Source organism: Micromonas commoda, chromosome 5 (assembly GCF_000090985.2).
Source record: "Micromonas commoda chromosome 5, complete sequence".
In the NCBI taxonomy this organism is placed as follows: Eukaryota; Viridiplantae; Chlorophyta; class Mamiellophyceae; order Mamiellales; family Mamiellaceae; genus Micromonas; species Micromonas commoda.
The window spans coordinates 1,179,780-1,202,817 of NC_013042.1; the positions used below are offsets into that span (position 1 = coordinate 1,179,780).

Below are 23,038 nucleotides of genomic sequence, written 5' to 3' on the forward strand. Positions count from 1 at the left end.
TGGCGGGGGTTTGCGGGTCCGAGGAACAGCTGGAAAGCCCATACGGGTCTTGGGCGATTCTCGCGAATTAGACGTACATACACGGCGAATGTCTCAGGAAATGACGCCTAATTGACTTTGCCGGGGGGGGGCAAAAATGAGCTGGCATATCAAGCATGCCCAGTCACCCAGAGTTCGTCGATAACTGACTCGGACGACTCGGAAATTGTCTCATCGAGGTGCTCACCTCGGTGCGCCACACGGGGCGAGCGCGGGAGCGGGAGCGAGCGACCGACGAATGGTGCTCGTGCGGGTCATCCGCGCGGTCGTGCGCGCGATACGCGTGCCCCTGCGCAGGCCCCTCGAGCCCCTGCTGTGGATAGCCGCGTCGCTCTCCGCGAAGGATGTCTGGGTGGGTGTTCCAAAAACCCCACTTTCGCGCTCCACGCCACGGGGCGACCCTCGCGCGCGTCGCCCGAGGCTCCGTCGACCGCTCGCGCCGACACCGCGCACCCCCCGCGCGCGCCGCGATATCTCCACGCCGTGCTGACGCCCCTCTCTCCCGTCCCGCCCGTTCCCCCCCTCCCCCCTTCGCAGACCCTCCCGGGCTCGCACGGCGACCCATCGTCCCCGGGCGCGTCCTCCCCGGGTTCCCCATCGTCGCGATCGCGGAGGCCGACCAACCGCCGGCGCCGCGGCGGCACGCTCCTCGTCGTCGCCGCGCAGTCCCAGCTCGACGGCGCCAGGTGGCAGGTCTACCCGGCGTACATGTCCGCCGTCGCGTGCACCTTGGTGGACGTCGTCGCCGGTGGCTTCGGCCGGTGGCGTGGCGTCGACGTGCACCCATTCGTGTGCAAGATCGTCGCGGGCCTGGGGGGGGTCGGGGCGCTGGTGTCCACCGCCGCGGGGGTGTTCGCGCCGGTGTTCCTGTTCCCAAAACCCACCGGGCCGTACCGCACGGGGAAGACCACGCGGTTGTGGATCGACGCGACGCGCCGGTCGTGGCTCCTTCGCGGCAAGGCGAGGATCGGAAAAAATCCGGAGAGTCGGATGCTCATGGCGAACGTGTGGTATCCCGCCGCCGCGCCCAGACCCAGGCTCCGACGCGAACGACGAATCGACGATGGGAAGAAGGATAAAAGTAACAATAACGATAACCCGGCGGGTTCGAACCCGGGACGAGAGAACGACGACGGGTACGTCTCCGGGAGCGACGGCGGGTGCGACAGCGGCGACGACCTCGGCAAGCACTGGCCGGACGACGAGGCGGCGAAGTTGCACTACGAGGCGATGGCGCAGGAGAAGCTGCTTCGAGCCCAGGTGCTGGGTTCACCCGACGGGAAGAGGCGCGGGGGGGCCGGGGCGGACGCCACCGGCGGCGTCAGCATTCCCGATCGCATCACCATCGCCAACGCCCGCAAAGCGGAGGCTCGCCGTCGGCGGCGGCGGCAGCGGGGTAAGCGGACGCACTGGCTCGAGCCCACGCTGGCGACGACGATGGCGGTGTCGTTCGCGCTCCCGGGGTGGATCGTGGATTACTTCAGGCTGGTCCGGATGGAGGCGCGCGTGGACGTTCCCGTGGCGGATCCCCCCGCCGCGTCGTCGTCGCTGGACGGGTGCACCGAGGGCTTCCCGCTCGTGCTCTTCTCGCACTCCTTCACCGGCATGAAGGAGCAAAACTCCAGTCTGCTCCAGGAGCTCGCGTCGTGGGGGCACATCGTCGTGGCGGTGGACCACCCCCACGACGCCGCGCTCGTGCTGTACCCCGACGGGTCCACCGCGGATTTTCGAGGGTACGACATGCCGATGGAATCCGAACCGAGAAACTGGTGGCGGTTTCGGCACGAACACGCGCGGTGGCGGGCGCTCGACTTGGCGCACGCGCTCGAGAGGATCGTGGACGCCAACGGGGACCCCGACAGCCCGCTGCATCGGAAGGTGGACCTGACGCGCGTCGCCGCGGTGGGGCACTCGTTCGGGGGCGCCGCGTGCCTTATGCTCGCGCAGATGGACCCGAGGATCACCAGCGTGGTGCTGATGGACCCGTGGATGTGGCCGCTGGGCAAGGAGTCGACGGTCGCGGGCGCGCCGTGCCCGCTGCTCGTGCTCGAGGCTCCGGAGTTTTTGTGGGACAGGGACATCTTCTGCGTGAACAACGGGGAGATGTCGTCGCTGCTGTGCGCGGCGACGGCGCCGCAGTGCGCGGGGGTGAGACCGAGGTCGGAACCCCCCACGCCGTCAAAGACCCCTCGGCCGTCCAAGATGGATTCGAGAAGGATCAGCGACGGATCCGTCCGGTTCGACGACATGATCGGCGACGACGGACGCGAACACGGCGCCGGGGAGGACGATGGGGAGGACGGAGACCGTTCTTCAAGGCCTTCGGTGTCGTCGGGGGAGGCGCCCACCGGCCCCGCCGGAGAGAGCGCGCTGGAGAGAGCCCGCGCGAGGGATTTGGCGCAAAAAAAAGAATCGGCGGGGATCGAGGCGGGGATCGATCCCGCGACGTACGCGGGGGAGGATCCCGCGCACGCGCACGCCCCGCCCGGGTTCATCGGCGCCTCCGTCGACGGGTTCAAGGGCGTGGGTTTTTACACCGAGGACGGGTTCTACCACGCCGGGTCCCCGCCCGTGTCGCCGACGTCCGTGCGACAGGGCGTCTTCAAACGGCCGCAGCACCCGAGGAGTTCCAGCCAGGATAACCTGGCCGCGATGGGCGACGGCGGGGGAAGCGGGTCCAACCTCGCCGGGTCCCAAACCGGGTCCGGGTCCCTCGCTCGCTCGAGGTCGGGGAGCAGGTCCAACCTCCTGGGACGCGCGGGGTCGTCGGGCGGGCTGGGAATCGAACCCGGCACGTCCGGTTCGGGCGGCGAGGCGCTTAAACGCTCGGGCAGCAGCTCGGGGTGGACCGAGATCCTCGACGCCGTAAACCCGCCGGCGACGACGACCGACGGAGGCGACGACGACGGAGGAGGAGGAGGAGGCGGCGGCGGCGGCGGGGGTGGATGGGGCAACACCGGCCCGCCGCTCGCGGGCCGTCCGCCGCCGAGGACGGACTCGTGGGAGTCGCTCCTGGCTCCGTTTCGGGGCCATCGCGGGGGCGGATCCGGAGCGCTCCGCCGCTCCCGCGCCAACTCGTTCAACAGCGGCAGCGACTGGGACGGCTCGCACCTCGGCACCACGCGCGACCCCTCCGGGATCGCGTTCAAAGCTGTCGTCGACTCCGCGATGCACTTCGACTTTACCGACATGGCGATGGTCGCGCCGCTGACGACGACGATGCTGGGGTGGGTCGGTCGGGGCGGCCGCGAAGTCCACGACGTGTCATCCGCGTGCGTCTTGAGATTCCTTCGATCGTTTAACCACGCGCGCGAACCCGATGCGGCGTCACCGGACGCTAAGGACCTCGAGCGACTCCGCGCGGGGCTGTTGAGCAGGACGCCGGTGTCGGAGGTGTTGCCCGCGAGGGAGTGGGGATTCGCGGGTGGGCACGCGTTTGGCGGGCACGGTGGGGTCGTTGCCGCGAAGACGTCGTTCCCGGCGGCGGGGATCCCGGACGGCCAAACCCCGCACCCGAACCCGAACGAACCGGCCGAACCCGTCGGAAGCGGCGCGCGACCCCCCCGCGAGCGCAAGGGCCCGCTGAGCCCGCTGCGGAACAAGCTGAAGATGCCGCCGCTTCCGATCCCGGACAGGCTCAGGCGGATCCGATTGCCGCCGCGGCCGCCCCACGAGATGACCTCCCCAGCCGAGCGCGCGAGGCGCGCGAGGCTCCTGCGGCAGTACCGCGGCAGCTTCGACGCGACGCACGTGCCGGAGAACTGGATGGAGCTGGAGTCCATCGCGTCAGATTCGGATGGGGAGACGCCAGACGCGGATGACGACGACGGAGCCACCGACGGGGGATACGCCAGCGGCGACGACGAGCCGAAGACCCCCGCGGGGATTGGACACGTGACGAACGACGACGACGACGACGACGGCGCCGGGGGGAACGACGAATCGTTCGACGAGTTCGCCACCCCGACGGCTCGCCTCGGGTTTACGAGCGCTCCATCCGCGGATGGGGAATCGCCCGGCTTTGTCAGCGCGGAGAGCTCGCCGGCGCAAGCGACGGGTCTCCCTCCCGGCGTCAACGACGCGTCGATCGAGCGCCGCGACGACCCGGGGGGTTCGGGTTCGGGTCCGACGATCGATCGCGGCGACGGTCCGGGGAGGGTCGGTCGGCAAGGTTCCGGAAAGGTTCCGGAGCCGTCGCCGGAGCGCGCCCCTCCGGGTGCGATCGTCGATCTCGATCGATCGCCGTACCCGGTGGAGGTCAAGCCCCGCGGCGTGCGCTGGGTCAAATCGCACGAGTGGACGCTCGCCGCGGACCGGGAGTGGACGGAGTCCCAACGGCGCGAGATGCGCTGGTTGCTTCACGAGGCGACGGCGCGGGGCGTTCGGCTGCAACCCAGCGACTTCGTCGCCATGTTTCCCAGCTTCGACTCCGCTGCCATTAGACGCGCGGCGGTGGAGGAGCTGACGACGCTGCACGCGCACCCGCCGCCGAAGCCGCTGGTGTGGATGTCGCAGATGATCGTGGACGAGAGCGGGGAGCTGCGGAGCAAGCACGACAGGCCGCACTAGCAAGCCTCGAGCCGGCGGCGGGCGGGCGGGTGAATAAAACGCATCGTCAAATCGAACCGAAGCCCGCGTCGCCAGTCACCAGCCAGTCTCTCATCGTTCAACCTTCTCCACGCCTTTTCCTGCCATGAATGAAGCCGCGCGTTACGGAGACCGTTTTCGGCTGAATGCGGGGCGCGAATTCAGCTTTTCACGGTGAAATCGGCTCAATTCGGGTGCGAAATCGAGCCAAACCGCGGAAAAAGTCAACGTTTCAAACGCACCGGGTCACGAAACAATCCCGCACGTCCCGTCACAGAGCGACGACGCGACTGCCGCGCGCCGCACGTGTCTCACCCGGGTCGACCACACGCGCATCGAACGCGGCGCCGCTCGGAATCCGCGTCGCCATGAGTTACGCGTCCCACCACGCGGCTAACGGCGACGGAAAGGTGCGCCCGAACCCCCCCGCGCGCCCGTCGAACCCAGTCCCAACCGCCGTTCCCCTCGGAAAACCCGAAATCTCGTCTCGATCGCCACCGCGCCAGCGCGCTGACCCGCGTCCCTCGTGCCCCCCCCCCCGCGCCGCCCGCGACAGACCCTCGGTGAGATGGAGGAGCTCGTCGATGCGTCCATGAAGTTCACGCGCGTCCTGAAGCGCAAGGGAGTCTCCCAGGCGACCCTCCAGGTGGCCGTCCGGGCGCGCCCGCTGTCGCGGAAGGAGATGTCCAACGGCGCGCGCACCATCACCAAGCTCGTCGACGAGCGCTGCGTCGTCGTCTTGGACCCCGACGAGGACGCGAACGAGAGCACGGTGCCGGGCGTACCGAAGCCGCTCAAGCGCAAGGAGGTGGCCGCGGGAGTCCGCAAGAAGGAGCGGCGCTACGTGTTTGACGCCGCCTACGACGGCGAAGCTTCCAACGAGCAGGTGTACCGAGGAACCGTCCTCCCGCACATCGCGGGAGTGCTCCGGGGAACGAACGCCACGGTGTTCGCGTACGGCGCCACGGGCAGCGGTAAGACGCACACCATGGTGGGGGATCAGAGGGATCCGGGCCTGATGGTGCTCTCGCTTCGCGACGTCTTTCGCTTCATCGCGAGCGACGGCGGGGAGAAAGATTACAAGGTGGAGTGCTCCTACACCGAGGTGTACAACGAGCTCGTGTACGACTTGCTCGTGCCCAACTCGCCCGCGTTGGAGCTGCGGGAAGATCCCGAACGCGGCCCCATGGTCAGCGGCCTGACCCACGTCGCCGTCGACGACGAGAACGCCATCTTCGAGCTGTTGCGTAAAGGCAACGCGAGACGAAAGACGGAGGAGACTGGCGCCAACGCCGTGTCCTCGCGGTCGCACGCCGTGCTCGAGATTTGGGTGACGCGAACGGAGCGCAACCACTACTGCAAGGCGTACACGACGGGGAAGCTGGCGCTGGTGGACCTGGCTGGCGCGGAGCGCGCGTCGGAGACGAACAACCGCGGGCATCAGCTCAGGGACGGCGCCAACATCAACCGTTCGCTGCTCTCCCTCGCCAACTGTATCAACGCGCTCGGTAAGCGCAAGAAGAAGGGCTTCGTCTTCGTGCCGTTCAGGGACAGTAAGCTGACGCGGATCCTGAAGGATGGGCTGTGCGGGAACAGCAGGACGGTCATGGTCGCTACCGTCTCTGGCAGCTCGCACCAGTACGAGCACACGGTGAACACGCTCAAGTACGCGGATAGGGCCAAGGAGATTAAGACCCACGTCCACGAGAACAGGGGCACCGTGGAGACGCACATCGCCGAGTACCAGCGCATGATCGACGCCCTGCAGGAGGAGCGGAGGGAGCTGCGCGCGGAGGTTGACCGGCTCAAGGGCGGCGGCGGCGGCGGCGGGGGCGGCCGAGTCGGGGTTGGTGGTCCGAGCAACGGCTTCGCCGCCGCCGTCAACGGAGGGCGGGTCCCGCGCGAGTCCGGCGGCAACGGCGGCTGGAACGGCGGCGGCCACGAGCAGGGCCTGACGGTGGAGGAGGTGGAGAAGTTCGCGCAGGAGCTCGCGGAGGCGACGGACGCGTGCGCCAAGGCGCAGCGAGTGCTCCTCGAGCGGCAAACCCGCGAGGCTTCCGCGCGAGCAGCCGCCGCCGCCTCCGCTCTCGAGGCGCTCGCCCCGAGCGCCGGCGACGCGGGCAAGAGACCCACGGGCCCGACCGACCGCGGGCAAGTCGCGGCGGCGGCGGGCAAGAAGAAGTCGGTCGGGTTCTTCGGCTTTGGCCTCGGCGGGAAGGGCGGCGGCGGGGGCGGGGGGGCTGATGACGCGGGCTCCGACGCGGGCTCCGACGCGTCGTCGTCGTTCGCCGACAGGCCGGTGCTCGCGAGCGACCTGGCGGTGCTTCACGCGCGCGCGTCCCTCGCGGTCGCCGCCGACCTCGACGCCGCCGCGCTCGAGACGCGCGACCGGCTCATTGAGGACCAGCGGCGCGCCATCGCCGCGTTGATGTCGGCGCTCGGACCGGCTGCCCGCGAGTCGCGCCTGGATTTACCCGCGCGATGCGCGCCCTCGCAGCTGGAGGAGCGGTACCGCGCGCTGGTACCCAACGGAGGCAAGGACGGGGGCGTCAAGGAGGGCGGCGGCGTTGGACCGGGCGGGGGGTCCAACGCGGGTGGCGGGAGCGTCGCCGCGTCGGTGCTGCCGGTGGATGCCATCAGGGTCGAGGCGGAGGCGCTCGCCGCGCGCGCGAGAGCCGCCGAGGAGTCCCGCCACTCCACCCCGGACGGCAAGAGGAGCGCCGGGTCAGGGTCAGGGTCAGGGTCAGGGTCAGGGTCAGGGTCCGAGCGCGGGTCCGGATCGGGCGGCCACCAACGCCGCGACTCCATCGGTGCGTTTGAGCTGGAGTATTCCCCGGAGGTTCTGGAGATGGACTCGTTCATCCACGGGAACGGATACGGCGACGGCGGCGACGAGGGCGCGGCGGGCGGCCGGTTCCACGCGGGGCCGCTGTCGCCCGTCGCGGAAGCTGTCGCGTCGAGCAGGGCGAACGTGTTCAGGCAGGAGTCGTCCGGGCCGGCGTCCTCCTCGGGCTCGGCGGGGGAACGATCAAAGGCGGGCGGGTCGTCTGCGTCGGGTTCGAAGGAGAACAGGGTCAGTAGCGGCGGCGCGCTCGCGCAGGAGAAGCGGTCGAAGAAGAAGCTCGAGGAGGCGCACGCGATTTACGGTCAAAACGCGCAGCAAAAGCGGCGGGGCGGGGCCATCTCGGAGAGGCTGAAAAGGCTGGCGGGGAGGAAATCCAAGAGCGCGTCGCCGTCGAGCGATTAGCCGACGGACGACGCGACGAGTACATATTGTGATACGAGTTGAAGAGTTGATGAGATCGACGACTCGTGTCCGGATTGACAACTTTCGAACTAAGTAAGAGTCACTTCGTCTTTGCGGCGTGCACAGAACAGGGTATTTTTAAAGACAAATCGTGAGCCCGCTCCCTTTCGCGCGAGGAGTCGCCACGCCACCACCAACCCGCCCGTCGCTGAAACTTCCTTCATCAGTACAGGCGCTCGAGCACGTACCCGACCATGTCCACCAGTGAGGTCTTCGCCTTGCCCTCGGGGAGGCCCTTGAGCGCCGCGAGGGCCATGTCTGCCTCCTCCCTCGCCAACCGCCTGGCGTCTTCGATTCCGCTCTCGTTGACAATCTCGATCGCCTCCGCGAGATCCTCGGGATTCGCGAACTGCGTCTCGATGAGTTCCCTGAGGCGCGGGTTCCGTCCCAGCGCGAAGATGCACGGCGCGGTGAGGTTCCCGGACGCGAGATCCTGCCCCTTCGGCTTGCCCAGCTGCGCCTCCGACTGCGTAAAGTCCAGGATGTCGTCGACAATCTGAAACGCCAGTCCGAGGTGCTTGCCGTACTCGTACATGTCCATCTTGACGTCCTCGCTCACCTCGCTGAACACCGCCGCGGACTTACACGACGCCGCGATGAGACTCGCGGTCTTGTTGTGGCTCTTCTCCAGGTAACCCTCGAGCGTGACGTCGCAGTTGAACAGCGCCCCAGCCTGCGAGATCTCGCCGTCGGCGAAATCGGCGATGACCTGGGAGATGAGCTTGATCACCTCGAGGTTATCGAGGTTGGCGAGGTACCACGAGCTCTGCGCGAAGAGGAAGTCACCGGCGAGGATCGCGACGCGGGTTCCGTACAGCGTGTGAATGGTCTCCGCTCCTCTTCGCGTGTCGCAATCGTCGAGGACGTCGTCGTGCACGAGGGACGCCGTGTGAATCATCTCGGTGATCTCCGCCAGCCTTCGTTGGCGCTCGGTGATGTCGTCCATCGACATGAGCTGCGCGGTGGCGCGAGCGACGAGGAAGACGAGCACCGGACGGAGGCGCTTGCCCCCCGCTCCGAAGATCTGATCGGCGGCGGCCAAAAGGAGGGGGTTCTTGCGGCCGACGATGTCGAGGATGTTGGAGCGCATCTGCTCCATGTCGCTCTTCACCGGGGCGATGATGTCGTCGATGACGTAGGTGCACACGCCGTCCTTGCACTTCATGATCTCGCTGTCGAACGATGGGGCGAGGGGAAGCGGGGAGCACCGGTCAGTCGGAGTGTTTGGGGGATGAAAATAAGTTTCACTCGCGCGCCAGCCGCTCGGGTTTATCGCTTGAAAGTTTTCGGGCGCGGGAGGGCGGGCCGCCGGGTCGGGGAAGCTCGCGCGCCCGGCGTTCGGTCGGTAAACCGCGCGCGCGGGGAGGCGAATGAGGTGGGAGCCGCCAACGCACCTCTGATCGAGCTCATCCTGCGACGCGAACTTGACGTGCTCGGGGTCCATGTCCATCTCGTCGATGGAGGGGGCCCTCTTGCCATTGACGGCCACCGCGGCTGTCGACTTGTCGGCTCCCGCGCGCCCGGCGCCCCCGAGCGCCGCCCCGCTGAACCCGCCGCCCACACCACCGCTCACGCGAGAGCGCCCGGCGGGCCGGCCTTCGCCCCAGCGAGCGACGCGCCACCCGGCGGCCGAGCCCCCGTTCGTGCTCGCCCTGGCCCTCGCCGTCATCCTCCCCTCTCCCGCAGCTGCGCCCGCCACCGCGCGCGCGGCGCCCGCGCCCGCCCCGACGACCGCGCTCATCATGCCTGCTGTACCGCGCGTCCGGTGCCCCGAACCTCAAGAGAGTCCTCGCGCGAAAGTCCTCCCAAGACCGCGAGCGTAGCCGTCCGCGCCTCGGTGAGTGACCTCCCGCCCGTCGCTGGCGTAAAGCAATTGCGCCTCGCGAGACACCGTGGCCGCTGTGAGACGTGGCCGGCCCTGGTCACTGGCTGGGAGAGGATCTCCCGCCGGGGTTTATGTGGAGTCGTAACTCAAGAAATAGACTGGAACCTTATCCGAAAAAAACGATGTGGGAGCGCGAACCGTGAATCAACTCGGAAATAAAACCAACGTCGGAACGTCGCATAAAAATCAAAGGCTCGACGAATCGCGAGTTCAGTCCCCGGCTCTCGGCTCGTCGACCCCACCGGGCACTCTACTAAACCCCACATCAGGGTTTTCTCTTCGCGACGCTCCGGCTCACCTCGCCTCGCCGCCACTCACCCGTCAGCAAAACCCTCCATCCATCCGTCCACCGCGCTCCACCGACGCACGGGCGCGGGTCGTCCACGAAATCACCACGTCAAAACCACCGCGTCAATATCAATCACCTCGGTCCGCGCCTCTTGTAGAGCACCTTGTCGACGATGCCGTAGTCGAGCGCTTGCTCCGCGGTGAGGTGGAAATCGCGGCGAATGTCTTCGTGCACCTTCTCCTCGGGCTGACCCGTCGCGCGCGACACCATCTTGTTGATCTTCGCGCGGATCTTGAGCAGCTCCTTGCCCTCGTTGTGAATGTCCGAGGCGGACCCGCGCGCGACGCCCGCGGGGTGGTGGAGCATGATGCACGTGTTGGGCAGAGCCGCGCGCTTGCCCTTGGCGCCGTTGGCGAGGAGCATGCCGCCCATGGCCCTCGCGGACCCGAATCCGACGCATCCGACGTCCGACTTGATGTAGCCCATGGTGTCGAGGATGGCCATCGTGGGCACGACGTCGCCGCCCTCGGTGTTGATGTACAGGTAGATGTCCTTGCCGCCCTTCTCGATCGAGTCGAGGTAGAGCATCGTGGCGACGAGCTGGTTCCCGAGCTCCTCGTCGATCGTCTGGCCGACCCAGACGATGCGCTCGCGGTAGAGGCAGTTCCAGATGTCGACCCACTGCCAAGAGTTCTCGTTCGGGGTCTTGTAAGGGACGCGGGGGACTCCGATGGGCATCATCGTCGCGACCGATCGCGCGCCCTTCCCCGAACCCCCAGCCACCGCGAGCGAGGCGTGCACCTTATCGCCGAGGGTGGCGACGCGGTCGCGCGCCATCGCGAGGGGGTTCGCCTTGAGGCCGCTGTGGGTGGGCATGCAGTAAGCAGCCTTGGGGGCGGCGGGGCCGCGCGAGGTGGATCGCGCGCGGGCACCGACGGCCGGCGCGGCGGCGCCGAGGACGAGACCAGCCATCGTTTCGCGGTAACCCTACTGGCGCGCCGTGTGTTATTTCCCGAGGACGAGTCCAGCAACGCCGGCTGAACCTCTTCGCGCGCGGATGTGCGGAGCCCCTCTCGCGGATGGAGGAGGTGGCTGCCTAGCTAACGAACGAAAGGAGCGGCGCGCGCTCTGAACGTCCGGTGGTGCGCTGACTAAGCGCCTTGGCTACAGTGACCCCCCCACCGCGGATCTCCGGGCGAAAACCCATCGCCCCCTGCTGCGCTGTCAAAAATCGCCAGATCTTCGGAGAGTAGTCTAAATGCACATTGGCCGACGGACCAATCAGGAACCTCGATTTTTCTTAACTGAACCTCCATACAAAACCTCCGAGCGCGTCGTTGTTGCCCCAAAGCGCGCAACTTTGAAGAAGAGGCCCGCACACTGTTGGGCGGCGCGCGCTGCGCAGTGGGGCGCGCGGGGCATCGGTCGAGATGGGGAACGCGATGACCGCCATGAAGAAGGCGTTCGACGACATGTTCGGCAACAAGGAGATGAGGGTCAGTCACCCGCCGACCCGCCGACGTTCGCGCCCCATTCGCTCCCCTCCCCTCCCGCGCGCACGCGCGTCATTCGCTCCCCTCCCTCGTCTGACCCTCGCTCTTCCTCCGCCCGCAGGTTGTCATGCTTGGACTGGACGCCGCGGGAAAGACGACGATCCTCTACAAGCTTCACATAGGGGAGGTGCTGAGCACGGTGCCCACGCTGGGTGAGTGGATCCGAGACGTCTCGCGCGAGATCTCGCCCCGGCCCCGCCCCCCTCGCCGGTCCCCTCGAGGGGCGCGCGGAACAAAAACACGCTCCCAGACTTGGCGCTGACGCCCCCTCCCCTCCCACGCCCGCTCCGTCTCCCTCGCCGCAGGTTTCAACGTGGAGAAGGTGCAGTACAAGAACGTGGTGTTCACGGTGTGGGACGTGGGCGGGCAGGAGAAGCTCCGCCCGCTGTGGCGCCACTACTTCAACAACACCGACGCTCTGATCTTCGTCGTCGACTCGCTCGACCGAGATCGCATCCAGCGCGCTAAAGACGAGTTCAACAGCATCATCAACGATCCGTTCATGAAAAACAGCGCCATCCTGGTGTTTGCCAACAAACAGGACATGCGGGGCGCCCTGACCGCCGCGGAGATCGCCGAGGGGCTCGGCCTGTCGGAGTTGAGGGGCCGACGATGGCACTGCCAGAGCGCCGTCGCCACGCAAGGCCTGGGCCTGTACGAGGGTTTGGACTGGCTCAGCGGCACGCTCAAGTCGATGCAGTCGCGGGGTTTACGGACGAGCGTGGGGACGTCGGGGGCGAAGGGCACCAACTTCTCCGCGGCGGGGGTCAAAAAGTCCGTCATGTCGTTCTTCTGACGTATGTAGATGTACTTTTAACGAAGAAGGTGACGCGGCTCGATTCGATCGAGGGCGAAGAAGAGACGAGTTCCCCGCGTGCGTTCGCCCCGCGTTACACTCTTCGGCACGGTTTTACTCGATTACGTAGCCTTAGTAGTCCGCTCTCGCCCTTCGTGCCCTTCGTGCCCTTCGTGCCCTTCGTGCCCTTCGTACCCCGCCCGACCCAACCCCCGCGCAGCCGTCGTTTCCCCTCGCTCGCTCGCTCACGCGGCGACGAAGGCGTCGTCGCCGGGGGCGGGGAGGGCCAAAAACCCAAAGCCGCCGCCGCCGGCTGTGCCGCCGCCGCTCGCGTCATCCAACCCCCGCCGCTTTCTCCACGCGCGCGACGGCGGCAGCCACACCCCAGCCCGTTTCCTGCACGCCGCGCACCCGCGCCAGTTGCGCCTGCACTTTGAGCACCCGAGTTCGACGCCGGGCGGGAGCTTAGCCGCGAGCGTCGCCTCGTCGACGTCGTCGCCGACGTCGATGGGGAGGAGGCACTGCGCCAACGCCTCCGCGGCGGTGACGGGCGCACTTGGGGCGCGTTTGTGGGGAGAGGCGTCGACGACGGCGAGGGCGTCCACCGCCTTCGGGCGCGAGGGCTTCCTCGCCTTCGCCTTCGCCTTTGCGTTTGCGTCAGAGCCTCGGAGCCTCGCCGACGGAGCCTCCGCCTTTGCCGTCGCTCTCGAAACCCTCTCGTCGTTCACCGCGGAGAGCGGCGCGCGCCTGGCGCGCTTGGCGGCGGGCGCGGCGCCGACGCCGCGAACGCCGCCGCCGTCGTTCTCCTCGTTCTCCTTGTCGAGCTCGAGCGAAAAGGCGGGACGGTACGTCCGCGATGACTTCGCGTCGTCTTCGGGGACCAACGCCACGGCGGTTTCAAACACGCCGGCTCTGTCCCGGCACGTCGCGCACCCGTACCGACCGTACCGGCACTTGGAGCACCCCAATGTGACGCCGCGCTCGTCCACCGCGGCGACGGCGAACGCGGGGGCGGCGCGGCCGCGCCTCTTACCGCCGCCGCTCGAGCCCGGGGCCCCGACGGAGGGCGGCGTCTGGATCGTCAAAGGGAGGGAGACGTTGCTCCCGCCGCTCTTCCTCTTCTTCTCGTCCCGTCCTCGAGCCGCCGCGCCGTTGACGCTGATCTCGCCGAGCGCCGGGCGCTTACCGGTGACTTTACCGGCGGCTTTACCGGCTTTACCGACTTTACCGGGCGCCGCGCGCTTGCTCTTGACGGCGGCGGCGTCCCTCGAAGAAGCCCCGCGTTTGTTTGCCAGCCACCTCGCGCACTCGTCCAGCGGCATGTCCTCCTCGTCGCCGTCGTCGTACCGAACGAACGCGCACGGCACGTGGGGTTGGAACGGCTCCATCCGCCGCGCGCGCGTCTCCACCACGGTGCCCCAGACGTACTCGCCGTCTGGGGGCGGGGGCGCGCCCTTCTTGCGCCTGCCGCGGGGTTTCGGAAGCCTGAACCACTTCTTGACGCGGGCGCCGACCCACTCGCCCGCGACGGCGTCAGCCTCCCTCTGCGCGGCCCGCTCAGTCTCGTCCTCCTCGTCCTCGTCCTCGTCCTCCTCGTCCTCCTCGTCCTTCTCGTCCTCCTCGTCCTCCTCCGAAGCCTCCGAAGCCTCGTCCTCGGTCCCCGCGATTGCTTCATACGCCGTCTCTCGGCTCGCGTCCATCTCCCGAGAGGTGTCGAGCTCGACGGGATCGGGGAGGTCAAACTCGTACGGGTCAATCTTTTTCGCGAAAGGTTCGACGACGACGGCGGCCACGTTCGCGGGTTGTTCCTCCCCTCGCGACGTCTCCTCCTCCTCCTCCTCCTCCACCTCCTCCACCGCGTCCATCTCGTCGGCCGTCTCGGGGGCGGGCTGCGTCGGCACGATGGGCTGCGTGGGAGCCTCCTCGTCCCAATCGCTCTCCCCGTCGTCGTCCTTCTCGACGGTGTCGTTCTCGACAGCCGGCGGCGCCGGTTCGGTCGTCGGCTGCTGCTGCTGCTGCTGCTGCTGCTGCTGCTGTTGTTGTTGCTGCTCCCGGAGAAGCTTGTTTGCCTCGTATTCAGCCTCCAGCCTTTTGCCGTACTCCCTGTCCAGGAGCAGGCACGAAGCCTTGAACCTGCGCTCGGGTTCCGGCGCGGCAGCCTCCTTCTGCACCGCGCTCGCGTCGATCACGAGTCCGTGGTCCGCCCTGAACGTCGTCAGCTCCTCCTCCGCCTCCTCCGGCGACCATCGCATGGACGCGTCGACCCACGGAGCCGAGTCCCTGACCAGCTCGTACAGGTCGTCGCATCCCTCGTCAACCTTACCGTCAGCCTGGAACTTTCGGAGGAGCTCGTTGACCTTGGTGTCCTGCGCCGACGTCGCGTTGGCCTTTTTCTCGAGCTTCAGGTCCGCGAGCGCCTCCTCCAGCTGGCAGTCCACGATGCACTCCACCTTTAGGCACATCGAAGCTGCCCACACCAGATACGCCCACATGTCCGCCTGGTAATCGTAGATGGGCCCGCGGGTGTCGGGAGCGATGTATCCGGCGGTTCCCGGGCCGTGAAGGGTCATGCGACGCTTGCCTTCCTCGGGCATCTTGACCGCGGTGCCCCAGTCCGTGAACGCGATGGAGACCTTCACCACCTCGCCGGCTCTTCCTCGATGCGCGGAGCGCACGAGAAGATTCTTAGCCTTGAGATCCCTCCAAACGATTCGCGCATCCTTGAGCTGCTCCAAGCCCTTCGCCACCTGCAGCATGACGTCGAGCTTGACCTCGGCGGAGAGCGGGACGCCCTCGCGCTCCATGAAGTCTTCGAGGTTGCCGTGCGGGCAGAGCTCGGTGACCACGGCGAGGCAGATGTGGCATCCGTTGCCGCGGTTGCCCATCAGGCCCGGGTCGTCCTTGAGCTCGGGGCGGCTGCAGCTGGTGTAACCGAAAACCTTGGCGGCGATGGATGGGAGGCCTGCGCGCGGGACAGGGGGAGCGCGGACGCGGGTGGGACGATTCAGTCTTTTCCTCACAGGGCAGGAGGGGGCGACGAGATGATTGTTTCTCGGGGGAACCGGGGAGCGGGGGAGGCGGGGCGAGCGTACCTTCGACGGTGGCGATCTCCTCGACGACGGTCTTTTGCCTGTTGCTATCCACGACCCTCGCGCACATCAACTTGCCTGTGACGATATCGAGTTCGGGGGGAACGCGCGGGTCAGCGGGGGTCCGCGGGGCGCATCTCGCGTCGCGCGGGGGCGGGGGGGAAAAGCCACGACTCGCGAATGAATGTTGGGCAGCATCCATCGCGGGGTGACGCACCGTTCCACGTGCATCGGTAGGCGGTGCAGAACCCGCCCTCGCCCAGCCTCTCGTCGAAGCGGATGTCGACTTCATCCGGGTCGATGTACGCGAGGTCCGGGCGCTTCTCGGCGATCTCCTCGATGCACTCGTTGAGCGTGAACGGGTCCATCGCGCGCGGATTGAGTACGATGGCCGGGTGAAGCGGAAATCTCCTCCGGCTCTTGCCAATCTCTCCACGCGGCGCGTGCCTCGGCGCTCTGACGCGCTCGCTGACGACGCTCCGGCTCTATCGGAGGTCCCACGCGGGGGATACCTCGGTCAGTAAAGCCCGTGACTGGCCCGTCGCCTCCACAGCGCACGTGCGTTGTGGCGGGCCACTCCCTTCTGTCCCCGGCGGTTTCGTAAATCGCGCAAGGTTCCAACGACAAAATGATTCCCCCGTGTTTCTCCGGTCAAATAACTCAAGGATTTAACTCGACGGTTTGCCGAATCGATCAACAGGAAACAGAAAGCACCCGATCGCAGACCAGTGACGAATCAGTCACGAAACGAGTCAAATCGGGTAATATTTTGTAATTTCAGACTAATTTACCAGTGCGTGCGTGCGTGCGTGCGTGTGGACAACTCCAAATATTCTCACGCCCCGACCTTTGCGCCCGCCGGGAGCCTGGACAGCGCCTGGATCTGCGCGAACGTCGCCACCTGCGAGAACCCGTCCGGCCACGATATCTGCACCGCGTAGTTCCCCACGACGTGCGCCTCCACCGGCGCGATGTCGTCCGGGACCGGGGTGACCCCGTCCATGAGGAAATCCGCCTTTTTGCTCTCGCCATCCGCGGTGGCGCTCTTGTCGCTCCGTCGAACGTCGCAACCCCGCACGTAAAAAGGCATCCCGCCCTCGTCCGCGAGCTGCACCCGCAGCGCGCCGTCCACGCCCGCGACGCCCTCCGTATCCAGCGCGAGCGACCCCTTCGGCCCCGCCTGCAGCTTCGCCACCTCCTGCACAACCTTGGCGGCGACGGCGCCGTAGATGGTACTTACGTCGCCGGCGGGGTCCACCAGCACGAGCGGCCTGCCGGTGTCGCCGCACGCGGACAGGTCCGGGACGATGGGCATCTGGAACAGGTTCGGGACGCCGTAGTCGTCGCATATCCGCTGACCGCTGCCCTCGCCGAAGGGCTTGTATCGCTTCCCGTCGTCCCCGTCGAAGTAGCTCATGTTCTCGACCACGGCGACGCACGGAACGCGCAGCTTGCTGAACATGCGCACGCCCTTCTCCACGTCGATGAACGCCAGTTTCTGCGGCGTGGTGACCACGACGGCGGCGGTGATGGGCAGCACCTGGCAGATGGTGAGCTGCACGTCGCCCGTGCCCGGGGGCATGTCGATGATCAGGTAGTCCAGGTCGCCCCACGCGGTGGTGGTCAGCATCTGGTTGATGAGACCGGACACCATGGGCCCGCGCATGATCGCGGAGCCCTGACCGGCGAAACCGAACGACACGATGCCGACGCCCTCGTACTCCGTCGGCGTGATGGATCCCGTCTCTTTGTCCATCTGCAGCACGGCTTGCTCCGGGGACGTCATCGTGGGAAGCGAAGGGCCGAAGACGTCGGCGTCGAAGATCCCAACCTTGGCGCCCATCATCCGCAGCGTGTACGCGAGGTTCACGGACGTCGTGGACTTGCCCACGCCCCCCTTGCACGAGGACACCGCGATGATATGCCTGACGCCCTTGAGGCCCTCGACGGCGTCGGGCATGTCGTTGGTCACCGGTTGCGCGGTCATGTTGACGTTGCACGACTTGGCCCACTCCAACGCCGTCACGTACTGCTTCGACAGGCGATCGAACTCCTCCTTGACGGGGCACGCGGGGGTGGTGAGCTCCAGGGTGAACGTGACGTCGCCGGCGTCGGACACGCGGAGATCCTTGACGAATCCGCAGTTGACGATGTCCTCGCCAAAGTCCGGGTCGATGACGTTGCGGAGAGCGTTCAGGACGTCCGCTTCCCTGCTGCCGTCGGGCGCGGACGTGATGGACGGCGACGACGACGACGCGTGCGCGCGGATCGAGACCGGTCCGCGGCGCGTCGAGGTCGTTCGTCGCCCGGCGCCCGCGGTGACGGTTTTGCGTGCGATCCTCCCACCGGTGCCGCCGACTTTGAGGCGGGCGCCGAGGCGCGAATCGCTCGGGCGGATCGCCGCGAGGGTCGCCATGGCGTCGATGGTGCGAACGAGAAGGTTGCGACGGGTCGCTTCGCGTCGGCGATGCGACGGTGAGGCTGACGACGCGCCCCGGTGTGGTCGAGGAGCGCCGGAACCCTACCGCCATATCCAGGAAATATCCAGTCCGGTCCGAAATTTCCGGTCCGCCGATTTCTGTCCGCGCGCTCTCGCTCCCGCCAGCCGCGAATATTATTCTCATCCGCTTCCGCGCGCGAAAGCGGCTGTCACGCTTCACGACTCCTGAACGTGAATGCCCGCGGACCGGAGACTCGCAAAGGAGGGAGAACGCGGACGCGCGCGCGCGCGAGGGGAGAGGGAGTCGCTCGGCGAGCCGCGGCGGTGAAGGTCCCGAGGCGAAGCAAATCGGAATATACCAAGATGTCGTGTCGTTGTCGTGCTCTCCGGCACCTTGTCGGGCCGCGAGTGAGGAGGAAGATGCCCCGCCGAGCCGCGGTGCGCTGCGAGATCATCGAGGATCGCCGCGGCGAGACGGAGGAGAAGGACGAGGCGCGGATTCCCGAGGACCGCTCATCGCCGCGGGCGGTCCGCGGACCCAAAGTCACCACCACCGCCCCATCCACCTCCTCCACCTCGGAGGCGCGCGCGACGCTCGACATCGGGCGCCCTTCCGTCGCGCTCGCCGCGCTCGCCGAGTTCTCCGTCCTGGCGGCGGACCAGGCCTCGGGCGGACGGATCTTCCCCGCGTTCGTCGACGCGAACGTCCACGACCTCGTGCTCGCGACGACGCCGCTCGAGATCAGGGAGGACGTCTTCGCGCACCTCGTCTCGGATCCTCTCCCGGAGGCGGCGCTCCTCCTCCTGTGCGCCTCGTCCGCCGTCTGCCTGACGACGACGAGGAGACCCACCACGGGGCGGGACGATGCATCCGGTGGGAGGGACGACGAGGACGACGACGACGGGGCCCGGGACGATGTCGTTCGGCGCGTCGCCGCGTCGTTCGCCAGCTGTGTCCTCGCCGCGCCCCTCGTGGAATCCGCGCTAAAGCCGTTTTTCCACAGAGCGAGGCCCCTACCAAACGCGTCGACGTTCAGCTTCCCCAGCGGGCACTCCCTCGGGTGCGCGGTGGCGGTGGGACTGTGGCTGTTCGTGATGCTCGATCCGACGTGGAGGGCGATCCGACGTGGACGAGCGCGTGGGGGGACGACACGTGGCGAACTCGAGGAGGCGCCCGTGTCTCGCGAGGCTCGAGCGCTCGCGTGGTTTTTCTGCGTCTACGCCACCGCGAGCGGCCGGATCTTCGCGGACAGACACTGGCTCAGCGACACGATGGCGGGGGCGGCGCTGGGGGTGTTTATGGTGTCGTGCGTCGTGGGGTTCGTCGATCGGGGCAAGAGGCGGGGGAGCGAACGGCGCGGACCGTCATCTTAGTTCTAGTGTATAATACCTTCGTAACTTTTTCTATCGCGAGTCGAGACGCTTACTACTACTGACTTAGCACACGGCGAAGAGTCCGGCCTCCTCGGCGCGGAGCCACGCGCACAGCCTGTTGCACACCGCCACGGCGGCGCTCCTCCGCGTCAGGGGATCAAGCGCGACGTAGAGCTCAAAGTCGCTCCCGACACATCCCAGCAGCACGTGGTCGTCGCAAACCTCGTAGTGCACCCTTCGATCGCGGACGTCGTCGTCGGCGCCAGCGACGGACCCGCCGTCCTCCCCCCCAGCCCCCCCGCCCCCGCCCCCGCCCGAGGAGATTCTGAGCCCGCCGAAGAACGCGGCGAGCGGCGAGCCCGCCTCGGCGGCGTCCCCCGACTTGCCCCGGGACTCACCCGACGTATTCTTGGAAACAAACGGGTCGTCGTCCCATTCCCGTCGGCTCGGCCACCACCGATTCATCGAGTGAAACACCCGCTGGTACGTCCGAAGCAGCCGCTTCTGCTCGCGGCGGCCGTGCAGGGGCGGGGACCAGTCCGGCGCGACGTACTGGCCGAGGGGCGGGCGGAGGTAGACGAAGTGAAGGAGCGGGGTGCCCGCGACGCCGCCGCCCCCGGCGGCGGCCGGGACGTCGCGAGGTATCGCGATCGAACCCGGTATCGAATCGCCGACGTCGAACGACGGTGACCGGGACCGGACGCGGGCGGCTATGCGGTCCAGGAGCCCTTCCCGCCGCAGCGTCTCCTCGACCCGCGCTCGCGCCTCCGCCGCCGCCGGGAACGAGTCGCGAGACGTGGACACCAGAACCAGGCACACCCCGCCCTCCTCGTTCGAAGACTCGTCACGGGAATCGATCCCGCGACCTCCGGGTTCGTCCTCGGGTGAGGACCCACCCACTTCGCCGTCGCTCGTGCGCAGGTACGCGACGTACGCGAACGCGAACCCGTCGGCGTCGTAGTTTGGCAGGCACACGGGCGCGAAGCTCTCTTCGTTGGATCGGAAACTCGCGCCGGATCGAACCGTGTTGCACAGGGTGATGACGTCGTCCGGGTCCATCCCCGCGTAGTAACTGGCACGTCCCCGTGACGCCCGGGCACCACCACCCCCGGCGGTGCCGATCGCGCGCCGGTCGCCGCCGGCGGGGGAGGAGTACGACGATGGAGTCGAGGACGCCGTTACAGTCGCCGATCTTCCCGCTCGGGGATCCGCGTTGGCGATTGCGGCGACGTGCCGATCGGTGAGTAACACCCCCACCAACGCGCCGGCCCCAGCGCCGCCCATCACCCGCACCAACCCGTCCCTCAGCGCTCTCACGCACTTCTCCCTCCACTGCGGCGGTAACGGCAGCGGCGCCCACGCGCGCATCCAGCACCCCGGATCCCACGTCATGCGATGCGCCAGCGTCCCGAGCAGCGCGTCGGTGCCGCCGCCCAGGAGCCGGCCCCGGGCGTCGAACTTGGACGATCGCGTCAGCGCGCGCTCCACCGCGCGCGTGAGGAGGGCGATGAGCTGCGCGTGGAGCAGGTGAAGCTGCCTGCGCAGCGCGGCCGGGGACTCTCCCGTGGACGTCATCGCCGCGAGCACGATGGGACCGCGTCGCAGCACCGTCAACTCGTGCGGCCGGCGGGGGCGTGCGCCGCTCGCGTCTGCGGTGGATCCCAGCCAACCGACGGATCGAAGCGCGTCGCCGTCGTCGCCGACGAAGGCGACGATCGCGGAGAGCGCGGCGGTGAACCCCGCGAGCGAGTCCTCGCCGCCGTACCGCGACCACAGGGGCTTCCCCGCGTCGCTCACGATGAACATGTGCCTCCTCCGCCGGAGCCAGGTCGGGTGAGAGTCGGACTCGTGGTGACGCGCGCGGGAGGGGTGCCACCGCCACGGGTGCTTACGCGGCGGCGAAGAAGACGCGGACGCCCCGTCGTTTGACGTGGACGCGCCGTCCGCCCCCGCGGACCCGTCGCGCCCCGTCATCTCGCGGGGCGCGCGCGAAGAAAAGTGTGCCTCTCGCTCCCGTCACAGCAGGTTTCCAGCTGTCATCAGGTCGAATCAGATCGCGGACAGGCGGAGTCCAGGAGCCGTTTGCGACGCAGCGATCGGGGCTTCGCTCAGATCTGGACGCGCGAAGCCGCACACATTTCGACACCGCGCGAAAGATGCCCGTCAACATCGGCGTGAAATGGGGCAAGAACAGCTACGACGTCGAGGTCGACACCTCCGGCGTGGGCCTCGACCTCAAGACGCAGCTGTTCTCCCTGACCGGCGTGCCCCCCGAGCGGATCAAGCTCATGGGACTTAAGGGCGGCAAGCAGCTGACGGACGACATTCCCCTCGCCGATTGCGGCCTCGAGGACATCGCCGCGAAGAAGAAGAAGCTGATGATGATGGGGAGCACCGCGGAGGTCATCAAGGCGCCGGAAAAGGAGATCACCTTCGTGGAGGACCTCCCCGAGGAGGAGCAGGAGGCTGCGACCATGGCGAACTTCTCGCCCGGGCTCACCAACCTCGGCAACACCTGCTACATGAACGCGACGATCCAGTGCCTGTACGCCGTGCCCGAGCTCCGATCTATCCTCAACGACGCGTCCGCCGCGGGCGGCGGCACGCCCGCGTCCGCCCCCGCGCCCGGCGGCGGCACCGCGCTCGCCAACGCCACCCGAGATCTCTTCAACGAGATCAAAAACTCCAACGCGGCGGTGACGCCGTTTAGATTCCTCGCGCTCCTGCGCCAGCTGTTCCCGCAGTTCGCGCAGGTTGGGCAGGGTGGCGTGTACTCGCAGCAGGACGCGGAGGAGTGCTGGAGCTCCATCCTGCAGACGCTGTGCCGCGAGGTTCCCGCCATAGACAAACTTTTCGGCCTCCGACTGAAGATGTCGCTCAAGAATGAGCTCACGGGGGAGACCAGGGAGGAGGTCAAGCGGGAGTACAACTTCAAGTGCAACATCACCATCAACGTCAACCACCTGTCCGAGGGCTTCCGCGTCGCCCTGGACGAGGAGCGCGAGTACGGCGGAGAGATATTCAAGGGGCACAACCGCGTGTGCGAGCTGCCCCCGTGGCTCAACGTGCAGATGGTTCGATTCTTCTGGAAGATGCCCGGAGCCAACGACCCGGCTGACGCCACCGGCCAGAAGGCTAAGATTCTCCGCGCCGTCACCTTCCCCGTGCTCCTCGACATGTACGAGCACTGCACGGACGAGTACAAGGCGGCGCTCGATCCCGCGAGGGCTGCGAAGATCAAGAAGGAGGAAGCGGACGCGGAGGCTCGACTGCGAGCCGACCCGAGGGCGAGGCTGGCGGCGGAGGTGGCCGCGGGCACCGCCGAGGCTGCCGACGCCGCCGCGAGGGAGCTCGAGGAGAAGGAAAAGGAGAAGGCGGCGGCGGCTGGGGGCGAATCGGGGGGCGAGCTCGCGATGGACGTGGACTCGTCGGGTATCGAACCGGGGACCCGGCCCACGGGATTTTACGAGTTACACGCCGTGCTGACGCACAAGGGGCGATCCGCGGATTCCGGGCACTACGTCGCGTGGGTGCGGAACAAGGACGACTCGTGGACGGAGTTCGACGATCACCAGCCCAATCCGAAGAAGCTGGACGACATCCTCGCGCTCAAGGGTGGGGGCGACCACCACATGGGATACCTCCTCATGTACAAGGCGCAGTACATCTGAAAGCGACG

At 67.6% G+C, this 23,038-nt stretch overlaps 10 protein-coding genes across 10 annotated transcripts; 5 read left to right on the plus strand and 5 right to left on the minus strand.

Annotated features, from left to right (window-relative positions):
* Positions 1–136: 136 nt before the first annotated feature.
* On the plus strand, positions 137–4,608 carry MICPUN_58848 (predicted protein; the record flags this gene model as incomplete). The annotated part of the gene is made up of 2 exons (XM_002502224.1): positions 137–172; positions 337–4,608. 2 exons carry the CDS (start codon positions 137–139, stop codon positions 4,606–4,608), a joined length of 4,308 nt encoding a protein of 1,435 aa, XP_002502270.1.
* Positions 4,609–5,194: 586 nt separating this feature from the next.
* On the plus strand, positions 5,195–7,873 carry MICPUN_58849 (predicted protein; the record flags this gene model as incomplete). The annotated part of the gene is made up of 1 exon (XM_002502225.1): positions 5,195–7,873. The coding sequence occupies one exon, from the start codon at positions 5,195–5,197 to the stop codon at positions 7,871–7,873; it is 2,679 nt and encodes an 892-aa protein (XP_002502271.1).
* Positions 7,874–7,923: 50 nt separating this feature from the next.
* MICPUN_58850 (predicted protein) lies at positions 7,924–9,677 on the minus strand (the record flags this gene model as incomplete). Its single annotated transcript, XM_002502597.1, has 2 exons — positions 7,924–9,105; positions 9,328–9,677. 2 exons carry the CDS (start codon positions 9,675–9,677, stop codon positions 8,097–8,099), a joined length of 1,359 nt encoding a protein of 452 aa, XP_002502643.1. The 3' UTR covers positions 7,924–8,096.
* Positions 9,678–9,975: 298 nt separating this feature from the next.
* On the minus strand, positions 9,976–11,184 carry MICPUN_108326 (predicted protein). The gene has a single exon (XM_002502598.1). It carries the CDS (start codon positions 11,077–11,079, stop codon positions 10,240–10,242), a length of 840 nt encoding a protein of 279 aa, XP_002502644.1. The 5' UTR covers positions 11,080–11,184; the 3' UTR covers positions 9,976–10,239.
* A 313-nt stretch (positions 11,185–11,497) lies between these two features.
* On the plus strand, positions 11,498–12,516 carry MICPUN_94315 (predicted protein). The gene is made up of 3 exons (XM_002502226.1): positions 11,498–11,603; positions 11,722–11,812; positions 11,966–12,516. Exons 1-3 carry the CDS (start codon positions 11,538–11,540, stop codon positions 12,454–12,456), a joined length of 648 nt encoding a protein of 215 aa, XP_002502272.1. The 5' UTR covers positions 11,498–11,537; the 3' UTR covers positions 12,457–12,516.
* A 185-nt stretch (positions 12,517–12,701) lies between these two features.
* MICPUN_100707 (predicted protein) lies at positions 12,702–15,913 on the minus strand (the record flags this gene model as incomplete). Its single annotated transcript, XM_002502599.1, has 2 exons — positions 12,702–15,418; positions 15,763–15,913. 2 exons carry the CDS (start codon positions 15,911–15,913, stop codon positions 12,702–12,704), a joined length of 2,868 nt encoding a protein of 955 aa, XP_002502645.1.
* Positions 15,914–16,380: 467 nt separating this feature from the next.
* Positions 16,381–17,961, minus strand: MICPUN_58854 (predicted protein; the record flags this gene model as incomplete). Its single annotated transcript, XM_002502600.1, has 1 exon — positions 16,381–17,961. One exon carries the CDS (start codon positions 17,959–17,961, stop codon positions 16,381–16,383), a length of 1,581 nt encoding a protein of 526 aa, XP_002502646.1.
* A 387-nt stretch (positions 17,962–18,348) lies between these two features.
* Positions 18,349–19,359, plus strand: MICPUN_58855 (predicted protein; the record flags this gene model as incomplete). Its single annotated transcript, XM_002502227.1, has 1 exon — positions 18,349–19,359. The coding sequence occupies one exon, from the start codon at positions 18,349–18,351 to the stop codon at positions 19,357–19,359; it is 1,011 nt and encodes a 336-aa protein (XP_002502273.1).
* A 63-nt stretch (positions 19,360–19,422) lies between these two features.
* Positions 19,423–21,333, minus strand: MICPUN_58856 (predicted protein; the record flags this gene model as incomplete). The annotated part of the gene is made up of 1 exon (XM_002502601.1): positions 19,423–21,333. One exon carries the CDS (start codon positions 21,331–21,333, stop codon positions 19,423–19,425), a length of 1,911 nt encoding a protein of 636 aa, XP_002502647.1.
* A 182-nt stretch (positions 21,334–21,515) lies between these two features.
* Positions 21,516–23,030, plus strand: MICPUN_97442 (predicted protein; the record flags this gene model as incomplete). Its single annotated transcript, XM_002502228.1, has 2 exons — positions 21,516–22,664; positions 22,686–23,030. The coding sequence occupies 2 exons, from the start codon at positions 21,516–21,518 to the stop codon at positions 23,028–23,030; spliced, it is 1,494 nt and encodes a 497-aa protein (XP_002502274.1).
* Between the last annotated feature and the right edge of the window lie 8 nt (positions 23,031–23,038).

What these genes read in the sequence shown, in the direction of transcription:
- MICPUN_108326 (XM_002502598.1), bottom strand. Translation starts at nt 11,079, where the DNA reads ATGGCTGGTCTCGTCCTCGGCGCCGCCGCGCCGGCCGTCGGTGCCCGC.
- MICPUN_94315 (XM_002502226.1), top strand. Translation starts at nt 11,538, where the DNA reads ATGGGGAACGCGATGACCGCCATGAAGAAGGCGTTCGACGACATGTTC. An exon ending in TCGGCAACAAGGAGATGAGG is followed by an intron (nt 11,604 to 11,721) that starts GTCAGTCACCCG and finishes CTCCGCCCGCAG; the next exon opens with GTTGTCATGCTTGGACTGGA. An exon ending in GAGCACGGTGCCCACGCTGG is followed by an intron (nt 11,813 to 11,965) that starts GTGAGTGGATCC and finishes CCCTCGCCGCAG; the next exon opens with GTTTCAACGTGGAGAAGGTG.